Raw genomic sequence first — 20,493 nt, 5'->3', positions numbered from 1 at the left:
AACATGCACATTCCTCTTACAATTCTGATAAAAGCAATCTTGTAGAATATCTAGCATCAGAGAATATCATAGAAAGATAAAAGTATTTGTCAATGAATTAAAACTGGCAAGGTTTATGTTCACAGTTTATGCAAGGAAGGTTATCTTCCATTGGTATAATTTAAAATAAATACTGTGACTATTCCCTAGTCTATTCCCTATTCCCTATATAAGACAACTGCAGAATGCGTTCCCTGATGCTAGCTTCCTACTATTCATTTTAACCTCTCTGGCTCAGTGTCCTCTCCACCACACATACTAACTGTGTCTGGTTTAATAAATAAAAAAATATTTAAGGTACCACAGGTTTTTTCTCCACCATGCTATTTTCTGAAGTATACAAAAATCATTGTCTTTCACAATAATAGCTAGTGTCAGAACCACAATTCAGCACTACAGTTTAAAAAAAATGTATGCAACGTGACAATGATCTTAAAAAAACAACCTTCCCCCATCTCTTATCATGGGGCTAGATGCAGTTTTTAAGTTCTCTGACATACTGCATGTACATGACATGAAGCATAAGAAGCTCCTTGTGAATGAGATGAATGCTGAACTGAAAGCTGGTCTCATAATAAAAACAGCTGGTTCCAATCGTGGGAAATACACTTACTGAAAGTGATACATTTCATCTGACTCACAAGTTAAATGCAGGATAAGAGGGAAGGTGATTCAGAGCCTTCAGAAGCAGGTTTTAGCTTAAAACATTTCTGCTTTTTCCTTTAATTAGGCTGTTTCTTATAAAAACCCAAGTCGGATCATTCACCATAATGTAACTCCTCAGGAAATTCCCAGAACTGCTCCAGCTACCACAACCAATTCTTCACTCCTCAGAGCCAAATTTAACTCTTTGATGACTTAACACTTCAATTTTTTTCTTTCCATACACAGCAAGGGAAGCAATCTTACAGCTTCATTGTTTTCTCCTGACACTCCCCCAGTAGTTTTAGAGATATGAAGTACAGATTTAGAAATAACAAAATTATATGGGTATGTTTTTCTATCAACATTGTATCTAGGTGCATTTTATTTTCCTCAAATTGGATCACAATACAAAAATATTTGCTTTCAAAAAAGAGTAATTATTTAAATATGTTTTAAACTAAAACCAAAATATATCAAGAATCTGAATTCTAATCTAATTATTGCAAGGTAACAGTCCACTCAACACCAGAGGTAATTCTTATCATTACTGGGAAAGAATCCAGCCATTTCCAACTGCCCTTGAAGCAAACATGCAAAACAACCCCCCTGCTCAAATGTTAAAACAAAACTAAACAACCTGCCCATGTACACAAGGCACTGCAGTCAGAGAAGGGATGGTAGGGGGCACTATTACAGGAGACAGAGGAAGATCAGAGTAAGGAATGTGAGGAGATATTACTCCTTATTGATAGCTAGTTGTTTTCCTGGCTCTTGGCCTGTGAAATATTAATCACAAATGTTTTCAGGGGATTTAAATTTCAAGGGGAGGGTAAGTAAGGATCAGAAGAAGGAAGGAGAAACTATCAGGCTTCCTTTATATATCATAAATAAGCCAATAAGAGCAAAAGCCATACTTTCTCTTTTGCAAGTTATCTTTGTTATGCAATGTCACTAACACGTCTATGGCAATTTTAAGACAGAAATGGGTAGAAATGTGAAAACATCTGCAATAATAAAGTGCTATCTGCAGTGACATTTAGGTTAGTAAGAAAAGCAATGTATAACACCTGGGCACTATATTAGTTTGAAATTAAGTCCTAATCTTGAGTCTTCTTTTCTTAATACCATGTAAATGAAAAAAGTTTAAAGTTTCAGAGCAAAGGTCTTTTCCTTTAACAACAATTCTCCAAGAGTACAGTCATGACTTGCTGTCTTTACAGTCTCAGATAGCTCTGTTTCAACTTTGCTTGAGGCTACAAGTTTCCCAATTATGCATAAAGTAATAATTTACAAAACAAAGTTTCTTCTTTAAAGTACTGCCTAGAGGCCCCAAATCAGGGTCAAAGCTACAGTATAGTAATGATTATTGAAATATCTAAAATGGAATTATGAAATAAAAAGAAAACTTTTTCTTAAGTGGAAGGAAAGTTATTCACAATACTAGTACTAATTGCTAGCCCAAACCAGTCAATCAAAGTTCAAAATAAACAGGAAGATTAACGTATAATATAAAAAAATGAGAAATTTTAACTCATGTTTTCTGCAGAAAGTTAAAATTTAAAAAGTTAGATCTTTTAATAAAAATCATCCTTAGTATAAGGCAAATCCTGTGGAAAGAGGTACTTATGTAATCTCGTAAGTGGGTGCCTAGTAGATACCGTATTAGTCTGTACTGAATGCTACACAGAACAGAAATTCTCGACTGAAAGCAAGAGTAGCAGTGAAATTCAACACTGAAAAATTGCTACAAAAACGAAGTTATTTTTTGCTAGTCTTCTATATAGTATGTTTGGTTTAACATAAAATAGCAAGACCCATATGAAAGTGCATACAGCTAAAGTTCCCCTACCTGGCAGTGGCTGTAGTGCCTTTTCAATGGAAGGCAATGGTTCCTTTCTGACAGGTCGATTTAGTGAAGTATCCTGTGCACTGAAGAGTCCGGGACTGTCGGTTAGTTTTTTACGTCCATTGGTACTGGTAGAGTTGGTGACTCTGCAGTTGCCTATTGCACTTGTGAAAAGATTTGTATGTTCATCACTGCTACTTGGCTCAGAGCTGGGAGTAAATCCTCCCAGAGACAGACCCGGGGAGTTTTCCGAACAGTCTATCTGTAATGGTGTCTGCAGTCCCAGTGCTAATGAATTTGACTCCAAAGGCTCTCTCCTGACCCACTGTTCATCTCTGCTTAGCAAACCCTTTGATGGTGACAGGTGTGGACAAGACATATGGCATCGGTGTTTCTCTTTATGTTTGTATCTTTCACCAACAGCCTCCTTCCCAAACCTGTAGCGCTTCAAGGACTCCAGAACTGTTCTAGAAGAGCTATTAGCTGTTATAGTGTCCATGGAAACCTGTGGCTGTTCAGAAGAACGATGTTCTCTGTGTTTATGGCGATGTCGATGCTTATGTTCCAGCATCCAGCCATAAGCCATTTCAGGTGGAACACTGGGGTATGTGCTCATTGACAAGAGTGGAGTCCTACTCGTTGTGAGGAATGCCTCCTGACGTAGAAGTTTATGCTTCTTCTTGTGGTATTTGGCAGGATTGAGAAGCAAATGGCCTGTATGCATGTAGGAAGGTGGTGGCAGTGGGGTAGTAAAAGAAGGAGAAGGTGGGGGAGGATAAAGAGCTGGAGGGTACCTTCCATAATAACCTAAGCCTATGGGAGCAGCTGCAAGGGGAGAAGGAGAATAAGGCATGCCATAAGAGGGATAGAATCCAGTACCGGAAAGAGGAAAACTGAGACTGTGCATAAAAGGCATTTCTGCCATAGCCTCCCGCATTTTTGGAGGCCTGCCTCTCTTTTTCTTTAAATCAGGTTTTCTAATGTAGTGCAAAGGATCTAAAGGAAAAGTAGGATGAGTATAGAAACTATTGAAATTTATCCTAAAAATGGTAGGCAGTAAATCTCGGGGTATAAAATGATGACTTCTATGGGTTATTCTAATCTCACTTAATCGACTTATTAATTCTTCTAATTCAGCAAGGAAATCTGGATCCTGCCTACCTCGAAGCTGAGGATACTTCTTTTTCCTTTTTCGCTTCTGTCTTTTCATTTTGTCATAACTAAGGTAATCATGACTTCGGCGCTTACATTTGTGTTTATGTTTTTCTTTTAGATTACTTAAAACAGTGGAAGTTTCAGGTGGAATAAGGGAAACATGATCAAATGAATGCCTTTTCTTCTTCTGCCCACAAAACTTCTCTGCTCGATCTGAAGTACTATTGTTATCTGTTCCTATTCCACTGTCACTAGGAATTGTCTCATCGCTGTGAGACTCACTGACAGGCGAAGGAGTGGCTTCCTTCAGCGACGTCAGCTCACTCAAATGAGAAGGAGAGTTTGGCAACAACGTAGGTGGAGATAATCTCCTCCTTCCTTTAGAAGCTTTTTTCATTGCAAGTGTCTGAACAACACTTCCTTGTCTGGAGTGTATGTGTAAATACGGCACTGAGCTGGGCTCAATAAATCCTGCATCACTGCTGACAGGGCTCTGTCCCCCACTCACTGCAGAAGACTGAGAGCAAACTGGGGAGGGAAGAATCTCTGAATTATTAGCTGTTGTAGGCAGCAAATGGGGAAGTACTTGTCCTAATGATGTCCCAGGAGTTTGTTGAGCAGACTTCTCAAGAACAGTCAAACTAGCTGAATTACTAGTTAAAATACCATTTAGGACAGCTTTAGGTTTCCTTCCTCTCCTTTTTCCTATGTAAATGGTTCCTTTCTTGCTGACATTTATCTGCTGGCCTAATTTTGAACCAAATGTGGCAGCAAGAGTTGACACTGTATTGTGGAGTTTAGATTGCACTTTCCCTTTGTTATTTGGTTCCACTGTACTAGAAAGAATTTGATTCAGAAGTTTCTTTCGCTTCAAAGTTTTCATTTTATTTATTTTTCGGATAATTGTTTTCATTAACTGTCCATTATTTCTCTTGGCAACTTTTCTGTCTGAGTCTACTTCCAGATCAGTCATGCTACAAATATTAGTTTTTTGGACTWCTTCTGGCCCTCGTAGCTGGTCCTTTCTCTCAAAAAAATCCCCACTTCGATGTTGATCACTTTCAGACTCTATCTTGTTTGAATTATCTGTTGCAACAAAAGGTGCCACAGAAAGAATAGGTGGCTTCATTTTAATTGATGACCGCATTTGTCTTTTAGGTCTCCCTCTCTTTTTAGGAAAAGTTTGTCCTGATAGGCTCTGTTTTAGGGAGGGAATTTCTACCTCAGGCTGCAAAACTGGTGGTTCTTGCTCTTCCTTTGACTGCACTGAGAAGACCTTTGATGCTGGGATTTTTAGAGTTCTTTTGGGTGGACCTTCAAGCTCCGGCATCTCCTTTGATTTAGGTCTTCCTCTTTTGGGTTTATACATGTCAGATAAGAAATCATCTGACATACACAAACTAGAGGGTTGTTTGTGAGTACTATAAAACTTCTGAGTCTGTTTGTCAGTCTCAGTTAACAGTGCAAGAGACTGCCCACTAGCCTCGTTTAGTTTTGGCAACTGATGTTTGACAAACTCATGCTCCACAAATGAAGATGATCCTATGTTTTTCAAAAATTTGGCCTGTTCCAAATTGCTGTTTGATAGTGCACTGTATGAAATGTTTTTAAAAAGCTCTGACCTTTCTAGCTCTAGACCCTTCGGAGGTCGACATGTGCTTCTTGACACCACTTTAGTCCATCTTGGTTTCCTTCCTTTTCTTTTCTTTAAAGGTTTTGACTGCTGACTGGTGCTCAGATTTTTAGTTCCTTGGCAGGATTTATCTGACGCAGTTATTGCACCAATCTTTAGGAACTGCTTGCTACTAAACAAGCTTGTAAAACTAACCACTGAAGGGGTGACAGTAGCATGAATGCTTGTTTCAGCTGCCAAAATGGTTTTTTTTCCTATAGAGGAACTAGTTCTTGAGGTTTCCACATGAGTAGCTTTTGAATCATTTAAATCTTTATCAGCACCTTTAAAATCAGTGCTCAGAGTATGGTTTAATGTTCTATTTATATTCAGAAGGGTACTGTCAGAAGAAAACTGAGTTTTGCCAATCTGATCTGAAATACCTTCTAAGAGATCTGCTGTGGAACTTAAATGCAGAGAATTTGACGCTAACTGTGAAGATGTTGTTGAGAGGTTCCTGTTTAAAGTGGTAACAGACACTGTGGGTGAAGGTGATGGAAGATTTCCCTCTCCAACTGCACTAAATGGGGACTTTGCCGTAGATACGTCTGAAGCACCTCCAGTCCTGAAGTCTGGTGAAGTGCAATATACTGGAGGCTGCTTTTCATGCTTAGATGTTTCATAAATCCCTTTTTCACTGGTTGAGTAACCATCCTGTGGAATGCATGTTCCCTCCTTAAATATCTCTTTGCCTACATCAGCAATATCTTTCCGAATTGAAAATTTTTCCAAGATACTTTCTTTATTCTGTCTTACAGTATGCTTCTCAAATGTTTTGCTGGTAGTATTGTCTTTCAGTAAATCTGTAGTCTCATGGCTTTCAAGGCCACTGAGGTTTGAATTACAAGGAAGCTTAAAGGGCTCCGAGGCAGGCATAATTGAGTCTGCTTTCAGAGTTCCAGAGTCCTTGTTAACCAAACCGACTGGAGTGCTGATTCCTGTTGGCTTCTTCCCAGCATCCTTGTTTACCAATCCCACTGGACTGCTAATCCCTGGCACCTTTCTCCCAGAGTCCTTGTTAACTGGTCCCATTGGCGTGCCAGTCCCCGGTGTCTTCCTTCCGGAGTCTTTGTTAGTCAGAACTGTTGTACTGCCAGTCCCTGCCATCTTCCTACCAGAATCCTTGTTAATCAGTCCTGTAGGACTGTTAATGCTCAGCAACTTCTTCCCAGCATCTCTGCTGATCAATCCTGCTGGAGTGCCAATCCCTACTGGTTTCTTTACAGACTCCTTATTAGTCAATCCGGCTGGAGTGCTGATCCCAGGCTGTTTCCTCCCAAAATCTTTGCTGATTAATCCAACTGCAGAGCTAGTCACTGGCTGCTTCTTTCCAGAATCCTTGTTAACTATTCCTGTTGGAGTGCTGATCCCTGGTGGCCTCTTTCCAGAGTCCTTGTTAACCAATCCAATTAATGGGCCAATCCCTTGTGGCCTCTTCCCAGAGTCTTTGTTAACCAATATGGCTGCACTACCAATCCCCAATGGCTTCTTCCCTGAGTCCTTGTTAACTAGCCCAACGGCAATAACTGATCCTGGCAATTTCTTTACCAAATCTTTATTAACTAATCCACTTGCAGTTATGGTTCCTGGTAGCTTCTTCCCAGAGTCTTTAACCAAACCAGCTGCAGTTCCACTTCCTGTCTTCTTCTGCTTTGTTTTGGAAGACTTTGAAGGAGGACAAGTTGCAATGAGTTGAGCCAATTTTTCTGTTACAGTTGTTGCTCCATTAATCTGTGCTCTATCCTTTAAGTCAGAATTATGGCTACTGATAAGAGCTGGAGGAGATGACCTTACATAATCTGTCATTTCAGACTGCAGGGGAGAAAGTTTCTTAGTTAAGGGATTTGTTTCTACTTGTACATCCTCTTCCACATGGAATTCAACTGTTGCAATTTCTCCAGCTTTCTTGTAAAACTTTGAAGGGTCCTAGAAGTTAATAAAAAGGAAAAATATTTAGGAATAGAGCATAGAATTATGTCTGAATAACACAGTATCTTCTCACATTGATATTGTTACACCTGCTTTTGATAATAAGGTACCTATATAAACACACACTGCAAGAACCTGATAATTTTAAAGCAAATATATTCCAGTGGACTTATTAAGTATTTTTTTAATGGTAAAAAAATCCTGCTCTCACTCCCAATCCCCAATGTAAACCATTTAATCTGGCCCCCAATTAAAAACATTTTAAAAAATAATGAACAATAATGCACTGAGCTAACTGTAGCATGACAGCACTTGAAGGCTTCACTTACTACTGGAAATCAACTGAGCTGGGCACTGCAGGGGCTGGCATTTTGTGAACTTGTCTATGCACAGTTCTATCAATGTTTCTCAATCTTGTCCCACAACTCTCAACCACTGTAATAAGGGGTACTCCCGAAAACAGACTACTGATTGTACTGAAGTAAGTCAAACTATTTTGTTGCTTGTACAACAGCAACGAAGAGTAAATAGAACTTAAAAAAAGCAATACCTATTACCCCAATAAATTAAGCTTTTCTTTTGGAAGGACATTAATTCTATATACAAATTCCATCTTTGACATGCATAGGACCCATTCTTAGCCCCTGGTTGGAGTGAATGCAAGACTCATTCTTTATGAAATAACAACATATGCACAGAGCTTGAAAACCTTATGGCATGTACTGTAGTAAGTGTTAGACTATTAAGAGTGAAAGACATTATTGCCTACTTTTTCAGCCCTGTGCAAAGGCGACAGGGCATAGCACTTCATGTAATTAATTACAATCAGCATTATGTGTTTTACAAAAAATGTAACTATGGTTGGTGAATACTCAATTATGCTGAATAAAGATGCAACTTGGGATTAATTTGAAATTATTTGATAGACAGCAAACTTCAGCACTGCTCAAGAACAAAGTATTTGCTGAGTATGCTACACCAGCATGATTTAAACAGCAGACTGCAAGTTGGATTCACTCTGACATAATTTCCTAGATGTGAAGAAGCTGCTTCAGTAGCATGTGCTGCCTGAACTGCCAGAGCCTCTTCGGCACATAAATAGGCACTCCAGACCCTGACCTATGGCCTCTCTGCAGCACTGCAGCAAGAGGCAGAGTGGAGCAGAGGAAAGAGGTTTCTTTCTGCCCACATACGTGCCTGGCACTTAAGTGGAAACTGCTGATCAGCATGACCTATGACATGCTTCCAAACCTGCAAGTCAACCATTCCAGMTGACTGTATCAATGCCTAAAACCCTGATGCACCAGAAGCTAAATTTCACTGGCCATTTTGGTCACTGCCCTACCTGCCCAAAAGTGTTTCCGAAAAGTAAACAAGATTTCACAAAACAGTGATATGTCATCGATCAAAGTTCTCTTCTTCGGGGACGGAGGCCAGGAGCACTGGTTGGGGTCACATGTCTCCAAACCTGGCTGCAGCAGAAGAACGAAACCCGCAGGTCATATTAGTTACTTGCTTTAAAACTGTGGTGCAAGAGAGACTGTGGTGTATGGAGAACAGTTTGGCATTTAGCCCAGCTTTTCCATGGCAGCTGCAATCTTATGTAAATTATGCTGGAGATTCATATTTCAGGAACTTCCCCCCAGCCACCCTCCTACTCCCAAAACAGCTAGGGGAGCACCCATGGTATGTCCTAGAGCGCTGGAGACAAAAAAAAGGTGCCACTCATTCTTGAAATGACTTTTATTGTGAAACATGCACTCCATTATATGGAAAGGAGTGATCTTAAGTCCAAAACATAGTACAGAGTACTTTCAATGAATGTAGCACTTCAAAGCTTCAATGGTCTGTTTGGCCATGTTCACACACAACTCTACAAACGCACATCCAGTTTTGCTTTCATTTTGTTTGTGCTACTTTAAGCTGGCACACATGCAACTCATTTAGCATTGCACTTTTCTCTTGTTGCAGTTCAATGGACTAGAGAGCCCTACTTTGCTGTTTGTTTTGAACAAATACACAGCTTTATATTAGAGAAAGCATAAAGTTGGATTTTAATGCAGAAATGATTTAGTGAGGAGTACTAACAAATCATTCTCTGAAAAAAAACACCCTACATCATCTACCACGTCTCCTAGGTGTTTCATCCATCTAGCTCACCTAGTATGTCTGAGGAGAAGTGTACGTTTCAAGCTTCTTCACTGATACCTGTATGTTGCAATCCATGTTAACTGTGCCACATAAAAGTCTGAAATAATTTTTCTCGGATTACCCACATTGTCAATTATAAGTTCTGGACCTATATACATTACTCTGACTTTCAGACAGTAGTCTTCAGCTAAGTTCAAAGCCGTTATAAACAGGTCTAGATTACACTACATTAAAAATCATCCTGTCCATTAAAACCTAGAACATTCATTCCTGTGCAAACTTTAACTGTAACTGTTTGGTATAAAACAACTCAAAGAGTCCCCCCAAAGTAATTACAGAAAATATATACATTTTAATAAATCTGGTATTATTGTTAATTTTGTACCAATCTGGATTTAAAATTTTAAATCTCTTATGTGGAAGTACACTTACAGACTTACATCATTAATTTGAGGAATAAAAATTCCAAGTTACTTTGATATAACTATTAACAGGTTATAATCAATCATTCTAGAAACATCACAGAAGACAATAGCAAAAGTTGCCTTTACTTCTGAAAAGGTCATTTATTATTACACTACAGCATAATCTCAGACTTTTTTCTTTTAAACCTCCATCAACAGCAGCTGTCGTATTTCACTGACAAATCAAGTATTTTTGTTGGCCAACGTATTTGCCATGAAACCATCATGACAAATCTAAGGAGATTTTATTCTCATTTTCTTAGGTTTCTAACTTTCATGATGTGATGAAAATAGTTCAAGCTCAAACTATCAAGTGAATCTGCTGAGAACTTGTAGCAAATATTTCATTTTAAAATTATGTAACAGTATGGATTTCTTTTTAAATAGATCTTCGCATGTATTTTTTCAAAAGCATAGTACAGTTATGACACACTTTCTCTCTTTCTTACTTTGCCTGGAAACTTAGCAAGGGATACATTTTTAAAGTATTTACCCCTTATCATTTTAGCTGTTGTTCTTTCACAGCTAAAATAATAAAGGGCAAATACTTTAAAAACATATCCCTTAGTCCACACTGGCTATGAGCATTCTGAAGAATCAAAGAAATTTCATAATGTTTATGCAGTTGCAGTATAAATATGTTCCACGTAAGTTCCCAAAGTAACAGGTGGAAGCATCTCTGGTGTTAATTCTTCAACACTTAAGACCTGTAAATTTTTTCTCAAAGCAAGCTTTAGTTAACTACCAGGAAAAATATGACTGTGCAACTAGCTCAAGACAAGAAACTCACGCCCCAGGACCCACAGAAAATGTTCCAGCATGCTATTCTTCTTGATGTGGCTAAAAATAAAAATTGAGATTTCTTTAAGCTTTGGTACTTTTTTTGCTTGAAAATTTTCAATCAGTGGCTGTGATTTCATCAGTGGACTTTCCTGCAGTACTCGCCTACATAACCAAGGGCAACAGAAAGAACTACAGAGTATCTGCACTCAGCAGTTTTACAAAGAAATAAGGAGATGGAGCAAAAGGGCATGTTCCATCTTGCTTCACTGTTTTACTATGAATATTTTAGAATTACAGCAGAGACTGTCACTATTACTTCTTGCCATACTTTCTAAAACTTCAGTAGTGCAACTCTGCTATGCTATTAGCTGCATTTACCATGTATGCACAGGTAAAACACTCATACAAATCCGGTGCTAAAACTAAGAGAACTAGAGTTTGTATTTATGTATCAGGCTCACTCTTTCAAGTTTAGGAAGATGCACACAGGCCATGCAGTAATGTCAGTCTGTCTGGACACACTTCAGGGATGGGAGGGGGGAAATGGGAGGAAAAAAAAGGAAAAAAGAAAAAAAGGAAATACCAATTTCACATTCAGTGTCAAAGAGCAAATTCAATACTGTTTTGCTACTACAGTCATTTCTAATTTTGTTTCTCTAAATACCTGTGAAACTTAGCCATTTCTAGGTCTCTCTGTTCTGTGATTTTCTCTTCAGAAAAGAGAACTTCATTGCCTACATGGTTCTAGAAAACAAACTGTAAGTATAAGATGTACCAATTTCAATTAACCTATTCATCTTTGAGAATGGAAATAAACCCTCTATTGATAAAACTGAAGATATTGCCCAAGTTTTAAGAGTCTTTTCAGTGGTAAGCTTAATATAGAAGCATAATAATCAGGATATGGGAGTACAAAGTGTTATTCTAATATTTCAATTTCTATACTGACATTCACAAGAGAGTATTCCCATGACCTCTCTTTTTCTCTAAGTGGTTAACTGAGTGTACTGCAAGTGCTAAATTTCCATTTAATTTCTCAGTCCCTCCTGTCAAATGATGAAGAAACCATGTTGTCACCATCTGAGTTCCAGTATTAATTATTCTCTCTGGTAAAAATTCCCTGGGCATGATTTCTTGATGCAATGTGAAGGTTTTCATACTTAATATCTGAAGACCTTGCTAGTAAGAGTGTTAACTGCAAGTATTAGTATCTCAAATCAGACATCAGAAGACATCAAGGAACTGATATTCCAGATTGTCTTAACACTTAACTCATAGTAACCCATACACCGTTGTTTAAAAAAAAAAAAAAAAAAAAAAGTTAGCATTATCATGACAAACAGCAATCTACCTTTCCAATTTTTTTTTCACAATGAAGCTGGAGAAAGCATAAGAAACTGTAAGCATGTTAAAGAGGCCTCAGCTACAGTTTAAGGTTACACAATGAACCACTTACTTGCAAATTTCTTTGTTCAACAGGCTAAGTAAAAATCCTTTTTGCTGATATTAGAGAAAAAAAAAGCTCAAAAGGTAGAATCTGGAAAAAGTAATTTTAGTCATCACCCTTAACATATAGCATACTTGTTCTTTAAGTGTAAATGTATTTTGTCTCTTTGAAGATCCTTAAGAAATACCAGGCAAAAGAAGAAGGTTTCTTCCATTTATTCTATTTTCCCTATCTGTACTAGCTGCTCTTACTTGTCACACATCATGCATATCATAAAATAAGACATCTTCAAGGGCAGGGCTATCCCCTTACACTTGGAAAATACCTGGCACATTTTTCATTCCATTGCCATGGTATGCAGCTTATCATTGGTCTGTTTTCTATCATATCTAGTGATAAATTTTTTGTCTTTAAGGCACTACCTAATACTTTTATTAACAGAATGTTAGTTAAGACACAGTAAAAAGATGGTTCTAACAATTAAAAAAGAAAATCGGATACTATAGAGATAAGCACAGTAAATACACAGTCCCATTTAAATAGAGAGAAAAATCCTTTCTTCTACACAGGAGACTAAAAATTACAGAGTAGAAAACAGACAGTAGAATAAGATTGTGCAGGGATTTCAGAATCTTCTAAACAAATCAGAGTTTAAATTGGCTAACACACTACTCACTTGTTTTGAAGGACAATGTTCATTCTTCTCATCTGTCATCTTCCCACTCTTCGGTGCCCTTCTTGGTTGCTTGATGCTGGTTTTTATAGCAGGCCGGCACACATAATTCTCAAGGTTCTTAGGGGGCTTCTTTGTTCTCTTAGCTTGAAGACCAATCTTCAGTTTCAAGTTTCCCTCTGAAAAGTTTGTTTCTTTCACTGAAAACTGTTGCTGTGCATCAGTTAGAATCTCGTTCTTCCCATTCTCCGTACCGTTCCCCTCCCGAATCTTCTTTTTATTGTCGTCTTCTTCCTGGATGCAACTTTCTAGTTCTACTTCTTTTCCCACCAGTGTACCAATGTTTGCTACAGAGGGGCTTTTCCCAGAAAATCCTTCAGAATCAGAACCCAAGCCTAACATAGCAGTATTCTGAGGGTCCATCACAGGCGGAATATATGCTTTCAGGTAATTTTAGGGAAGATTTACACAGATGCGTTCCACAAACAATCTGTTCTAGTACTGGCAGCCAGCATCTTTTACTCTGTAGAAGGAAAAGAAAAAAGCAAACTCAATTTTATAGCAGAAATAACATAAATATTAAAAATAATTAGAAAGCAAAGAATCGTATTTTAGAAAGTTCTAGAGCAACAGTTATGCCATTGAGGTTTCAAAACACCAAGCCTTCTTCTAACCTATAATAAAAATATGATTTCTTGTAAAACCATTTTTAAAATGACCCACCAAAAATCAAAAGCCTGTGACCACTCTTATATACTTTCCAATTAATCCATAGGACACTTCAAATGATGATTTAAACTTTTAATATTAATCATTGAAATAACTTTTTTTTCCCCCCTTGAATCAGAGCCCTGCAACTCCTAGCACTGCCATTCTTATTCTGGATTCAGCAAAGCAACTACATCTAAGGAATAACACAGCTAATGAAACCTACGATAAAGCACACAAAAATCAGAGACAAGGCAGTTATCCTCTGAGGCACCAGGGAAGTTAAGCTTAACCCAAGAGCAAACTGGATCTCAAACATGCTGCTTATTACTTAAGACTTTCTACTGTTCAGGGAGGAGGACAGGGATGAGGGAGAACAGAAAAAGCTAAAGAAAAATACCACACATTAATTTGTACTTTCTGGAGCATGAGAACAGAAAAGCCCACGCTTCTATGTATCATCAGGGACATTATAATGTATTAGAGGGAGCGTTTTTTGTCTTAACTTCCATAAGAACTAAGGCAAAAATTTCTTATTCATATCAGCTTGCTAATGGAAGGGTTTACCATCTCTGATTGGTAAACTACTTAAATGGTGTACCAACGCTGTCTCCTGTGCTTGCACACAGACTAGCACAGAGCCAGAAACTGCTGTTTATAACTAACAAAGAACAAAAAAAAACTGGGTACCCCATTGTATTTTTTTATCAATGACTTGAAAGAAAACAAAAATCACCACAATCTCCAGAAGATACAAAGATGGTGTACTGCTAACTTCCAAAGAGGACATATCATAGGTTTCTGTAACACATGAATTTTAATATGGTCAGAGTATGATGTAAGAGAAAGGACAAGTAATATTTACAGAATTAGGAACCTGAAAATCAGCAACACCTGAAAGGACGTTATGCATAAAATGAACAGGAATGCCTGGTGAAATACAATAGCCACAAGGATATACACAACCCTTGTACTATGCTGAAAAAGTATGAGGTCTTTTAGACACTGCTGCTGCAATATATTGTCCATGTCCATTTACCCTGCAGGTATGATGCACCCAATCATTCCAGCAGCACTTTGCCACAGCAGCACCTTGAGAGGAAAGCTCTCCATTCAGAACGGATCCCAGCAGAAGTAAAAGAACCACCTCTGTAAATAGCCATATTTGTTTTATGAGCACTCAAACCAAAAAGTTTTTAAATATCTTACTCATTTTTAAAGCAGCACTTGAAAGTGGGCTAAATGCAAATAAATGAGAACCAAGTCTCAAAAAATATCAATAGACTGAAAAGGACATGACAGGAACTAACTCAGCCTGATTTTCTTTTCTTATATGCAGTTCTTAAGACTAAATCATAAGGAATGCGATGAAAAGAGAGCAGACGGTTGGGTTTCATTTCCCTTCACACACACATCTGCTAAACAGAAATCCAGACTCCTAAATAATCCACCATACAAACCATCCCAAAACAGTCACTTGCAGGTTTGCAGCAGAGATCCTTACAATCAGCAGGAAAGAAGCAAACATATTGTATTTTTAAGGAATAAGACTACTTAATCCTGCATGCCATCCATCAATTATGAACTTCTCAGCCAGTTTTGACACAATTTTGCAAAGGTGGATGTAGGCACTTATTACAGACAGATTTCAAAAAAAATAGTCACTGAGATGAAGATGAGATCTACATTCACATCCTCCCTGAAAGGAAAGGTGTCTGTGAATTCAACAATTATCTATGACATTTGGCCTCCTGGCAGATCATCACACATATACGCCAGCCCATCAGCACATGGAAGGTTCAGAAGCCATTGTACTTATGCTTCTCATCCAGGCAGTAACAGAAATACAGCAGTGTGAGATGGTATTTAGGGGTGGCTCAGTAAACATGAGTGCTGTATACAAAGGGAGAAGGATAAGGAATGTCAAAGAGATCTGGTGATCCTGGCAGGACTAAGGCAACTGTAGTGGACAGACATTGGAAGACAGAAGCCTAGGTTACTGAGGACAGAAGAAATGGTACTGAGAACACAAAATACAAACCATTCAAGAACTAGGTGACTTTAGTTACATTCTCAGATAAAAAATTGTTCTCACACATTCTGCACATATTATTTAAAGGGATCTATATCCGCAGTTATGACTTTTCAACTGAGAACATCCTGAAAAATAGAAAATCATATTCTTCAGAAGATCATGGATAATTAGAAAAAATCTTCATTTTACAGCCAGAAAAAAGAAAAATATAGTATGACACGGGGCTAGAAAACAAATCAATGAAAGAGTTTTTTGGTTCTAGGCCCAATGTTCAGTCCATTAGGCTATACCATGTCACTGAAAAAGGGATTTTTTCCTACATGCTGATATATAAAGAAAATCTGGCCAGCAGTATAGTAGTTTTAGGCTAATGCGTTAATTTTTATTATCCAAATTCAAGAAAAGTAGAGAATCCTACAGGCCATTATGCAATACAAATCTCTTGCATCTACATTTACCCAAATATTTATTTCTCTAGTTTAGTAAGTATAGTCCAAGGCAGACACAACTCTCCAGTCATTTTCTTACAAAAAAACCCCAAAAACTAATTTATAGGCTTAAAGTCCAAAATCAAATTGAATGTAAAGTATGCAAACCAACACCATCCTCACTGCTGCATTTGGCCCCACACTTACTCAGTAGTAAGACTTTAAGGAAGTAAAGGATTATTATACATACACACAGTCACCTTGCAAACTGAAAGACCAAGACAAAATGCACATGCAGAATTAAAGGCTAAATGAGAACTGTGTTAAAACCTTATTCTGTGATAACATAGAATTAGTAACTATCCTAGAAGCAAAGTCACAAAATTGATGGCTCTCATGAACATGTACCAGGTCATTTTATTTATCCATTAGTTCCTCTCTACATAGACAACAAAAATGCTAATCCTGGACCAAATAATCATTTTGCCTCAATTACTGTAATCATCTTTTCTCTGACTCTCCAATTACCCCACTCTAATTCATAGAAAATTTGTCTGCCAAATTGATCATTTTCATAACCACGAACTGTTTAGAGCTCATCTCTTTGAGTATCAGTGATGTTTTTTCTTCCCTACTTCATCAAGTTCAAGCTTCCTGTCATTGCCTTTAAAGTGTACATAAGGTGTACCCTGCTTTATATTTCAACAGTGAGGACTGTTCTGTGTTTTTCTTTTTCTAAATAACATCATTACTTTTGCTGTGCTACTCTTACGCTCCTCTGTCATCACTCCTCAGAATCTTAACTTTTCTTCTAAGGACTCCTGCTTTAAAATCTCATTGTGGATGTCACAATGCAGCTGAGCAGCTAAATATCAACAGTTGTGCTTCGGTGGCAGCTACAAAAGCTTACAATTAATTTACTCTGAATAGGTCAAAGATTTAGTACTTTCAAGACACACAATTATCATATTTATATGTCAATACAATCAACATATTGCCATCCCTTTCCACATTTGTTCCATTAATTTGTAAAGTCTTGTTTTTAATTATACTACAGGCTTCTTACAGATTAGGAAAATATAAGACTATGGACTTGCAAGGTACTTACTTCACTGATGCTAATCCCTGAAAAAAAAAAAGACATTTGTATGTTTCCACTAAAGAGAGTTTTACAAGAAAAACACTATGCTCCTCTGATACAATGAAAAAGATTGATGTTAACTTAAAGCAGTGGAACTTCACTGTCCTTGGTTACAATTAGGTATTTACTAAAGTGCTGCCATTTAACCACACTGCTTCATAACTTTAAGACCGGAACATTGGTCTTAAAGTAGCATTCTACAGTGTAGCATTCTACGTAAGTCCAAGAATTCTGCTCAGCAATTTCTCTAAGGCTTCTGACACTCTGCAGACCCAGAGCAGGTCTTTCCAAAGGGGCACCAAAATTTTTGATTTAAAGATTATGAGTGACAAAAGAAACTGCTATTTCCCTTGGGAGTCTATTCCAAGAGCCAATTCTCATTTTCAAATAACTTTCACTCATTGGATCTTATGCTGCCTTCAGCTTTGCTAGATAAAGAACTATCTAGTATTAGATCTCTACATAACCTTACAGATTATGATCATGACACATCCAAACCATTTCCCTGATAAGCAAAATATACTGAAATTCCAGCTGCTCATCTGCTACATTCAGCAGACTTCAAATTAAACCCCCCCCCCAAAGGAAGCATTTTAACATCTCTTTCAACATGTGCTAACTAGAACTCAACGGTTTGCATTAATGATTTTTCTAATGCCATACACAGTTTTAACTTCTATTGTTCATTCTTATTCCCCTGTTGACATATCCAAAGCCCTATTTGCCCATCATCCACTATGATTTCTGTTCTTCCAATCCCCTGCTTTTCCAGAATAAATGCCAGGGGCTGACCTATGTGGTCAGCTCCCAGAGATATGATTTTTTCCTCCCCCACTAGCAATATTAAATGAGATTTTTTCCTCTATCCAATTTACTATGCAAGCTTCATTTCTGTTACTAATTTTGCTGAAGTAAACATACTGTGATTTTGTATTTTGAAGTTGAGTATTCTTCATTTGCAAAAATAATTTATTCTCGCTGAAACAACATGATATCTTTGATTTATTAACAATTCTTTCCATAGCTCCAGGTCCAGGGGACATCTAAAAAATTCAGCTGTGTGTCTGAAGTCCTAAACCATTACTAGTAACTGCATGTCCTTCCATATTTCCCTCCAACCTTCCATCTTTATCTTCTTTTGCTGAAGAAGACAGCTGCTACATCCACCCAGAAGTTCTTTTGCAAAAGAGAATAAAGTATGCTATATATATATATATATATACACACACACACACATATATATATATTTAAAAATATCTATATTCCTCCATATCATCTATCCTGAGAAACAATATGGATCCCTGGAGGTCACTGAATGAGAAGTTAAAAGACTGTGGATTGCCTGTGTAAGTATTTTTTTTAATGTTTACAGATGGAGATACTCATTAGAGATAAAATTGTTTCTGTTAGATGGAGTGACCTCTATTATTTATACCTACCCAACCTAGTAAAGGTAATGTAAAGATGACAGAAAAACAGTATTTCTTCTAAATTCCTGATGTAACACACAGAAAATTCATTTGGTTATTAAAAATAAATAAATAAAGAGACTGCTAGGACAGTCATGTGTACCACGTGAGCCATGCAGCACAAAAGGTAAGGCTGTGATATGGAAAATTAGGAATAGATACACATTTTGCTTTCACCAAGTAATCATATTAGGTCACAGTATCAAATTTTTTTTTGAAAGCTGTGAGGTAAAAGACATGACCTCACTGGGGTGGAAGAAATGTGTCTACAATGGCAGAAGTCTACCTCTCGCCAATGGCTTGCAGGGGGAAGTGGGGGGCAGGCAGGGGGTCAGTATTCCATCTTACAACAACATACATTTAAAAATCACTATAATTCAGCAGCTATATGTGCTACGTCCATTTTCCTCTCATAACAACATTGTAATTGATATTAATAATCCTCAGCCCTGTGCTGTTTAAACTGCTTTTTGTATCCTCTTTGACAGTTTAAACTTCAGGAACATAACAATTTTTTTTTCTTTTAGTACATCATGACTAAATTATTTGCTGTTTATTATCACTGAAACATCAAGTGCTTTTCAGATGACCATTGACTAACTGTAGCAATCAAATGTAGCTAGAATGCAAAAAAATGAAATAGTTTTATTTTTAAAATCAAGAAATACTACAGAAAAATACAGCTTAGAAAAGCTACTGAGGTTCTTAATCTTCGATTAAGAAGGCTTCTTGAACTATTCAAGTAGGCAGGCAGATGATTTTAGAGATCATTCCTACTCATGTATTTAAACTGCTGCTGGAACTTCCCTATTCACACAGAGGCAGAAGCACCATGGACAGTCTCAAGGATGACCTCTTGCAACGCAAGTCTTCCAGCTTCACCAAAAAGCTATAAGCTCTCAAATTCTTGGAAAACATTGTTTTTGCAAATACAGTCTACACTAACACAARGAAAACAAAATCAGATTAAACAACAAATAATGCAAAAAAGTGCATTATTCTTGAAAATGAAAACTACGTATATTTAAATATTATGATCACAATGTCACAGATGATTCCTTTAACAACACATCTATTCTTCATTCCCTGCTCCCAGAAGGTCTCCCAATAAGATTGGATAGCCAGCCTACAAAGCTATTATCTCAGATTTCTTATTTGTTCCCGAGAACATATAACTATCATGAGAATGAATATATGTCCTGAGGCCATCTAGTTCTAGATTTCAGCTAAGCAATTAACAGGGTGAAGGAACTGCAAAACGAGGGTGAAAAAACAGAAGTTAGAAAGTCAGAAGATTATCAAACAAGAAAGAAAAAATGACAGCAACGCATTTTGGCTTCTGATCCAAGAGATGGGGAAAGGCTGAGAAACGTTGAGCTCAACCACCAAAACCCAAACTACCTGTTGCAAAACTAAACGTAATGAAAAAGCCAAAGATGATAAAATTTCAGAAATATGATTTTCAGGGGAGGCAAGCACTACAGTCTACGAGTGACTGATCTCAATGAGCCAATATCCCAGTAAGTAAAACAATCAAGCTGCCAGAGAGACCAGTTACACACCGTCATCCCGTCCAACCAACTCTGCCTGCACTACCACCTTTTGCATACAGGAAGGACCACAGTATTCCCACCGCCATCTCCCTACGGAGATATGAAAGTTTCAGAGATGCGGAGACTTCCACAGCGGCCCAGTCACCAGAAAACTTCCTGACACGCCACGCGGGAGCCGCGGCGAGCAGCGACTCCCCGGCGCCCCGCCGGCCCCTCCAGCGCCAGCGGGGCCAGCTGTCAGGTGACAGCGCGCCCCCGCCGCGGCCTGGCACAACGCATGAGCACGGCTGTGAGCTCCCCCCCCCCCGCCACCGTGGGGCGCAGCGCCGGATCCCCGGCGCCCCCCGGGCTCAGC

General features: G+C 38.0%; 1 protein-coding gene across 2 annotated transcripts in view; it reads right to left on the bottom strand.

The window, feature by feature from the left end:
* The window catches only part of ASH1L (ASH1 like histone lysine methyltransferase), a 57,086-nt gene that overhangs the window by 36,058 nt on the left and 535 nt on the right, over positions 1-20,493 (bottom strand). Inside the window, exons 1-3 of one of the 2 annotated variants that reach the window (XM_085313308.1) lie at positions 12,808-12,867; positions 8,632-8,758; positions 2,534-7,283 (exon numbers count right to left, since the gene is read on the bottom strand). In XM_085313308.1, the coding sequence (XP_085169434.1) occupies positions 2,534-7,283; positions 8,632-8,688 (4,807 nt within the window). In that variant the 5' untranslated portion in view covers positions 8,689-8,758; positions 12,808-12,867. Of the gene's footprint in view, positions 1-2,533; positions 7,284-8,631; positions 8,759-12,807; positions 13,328-20,493 lie in introns of those variants that run through there. The other variant, XM_085313307.1, reaches the window with a different exon arrangement.

Source organism: Rhea americana, unplaced genomic scaffold, assembly GCF_003343005.1.
Source record: "Rhea americana isolate MKP2758 unplaced genomic scaffold, rheAme1 scaffold_382, whole genome shotgun sequence".
Taxonomy (NCBI): Eukaryota; Metazoa; Chordata; class Aves; order Rheiformes; family Rheidae; genus Rhea; species Rhea americana.
The sequence above is the reverse complement of the archived record's forward strand: the minus strand, read 5'-3'. Positions and strand labels throughout refer to the sequence as shown.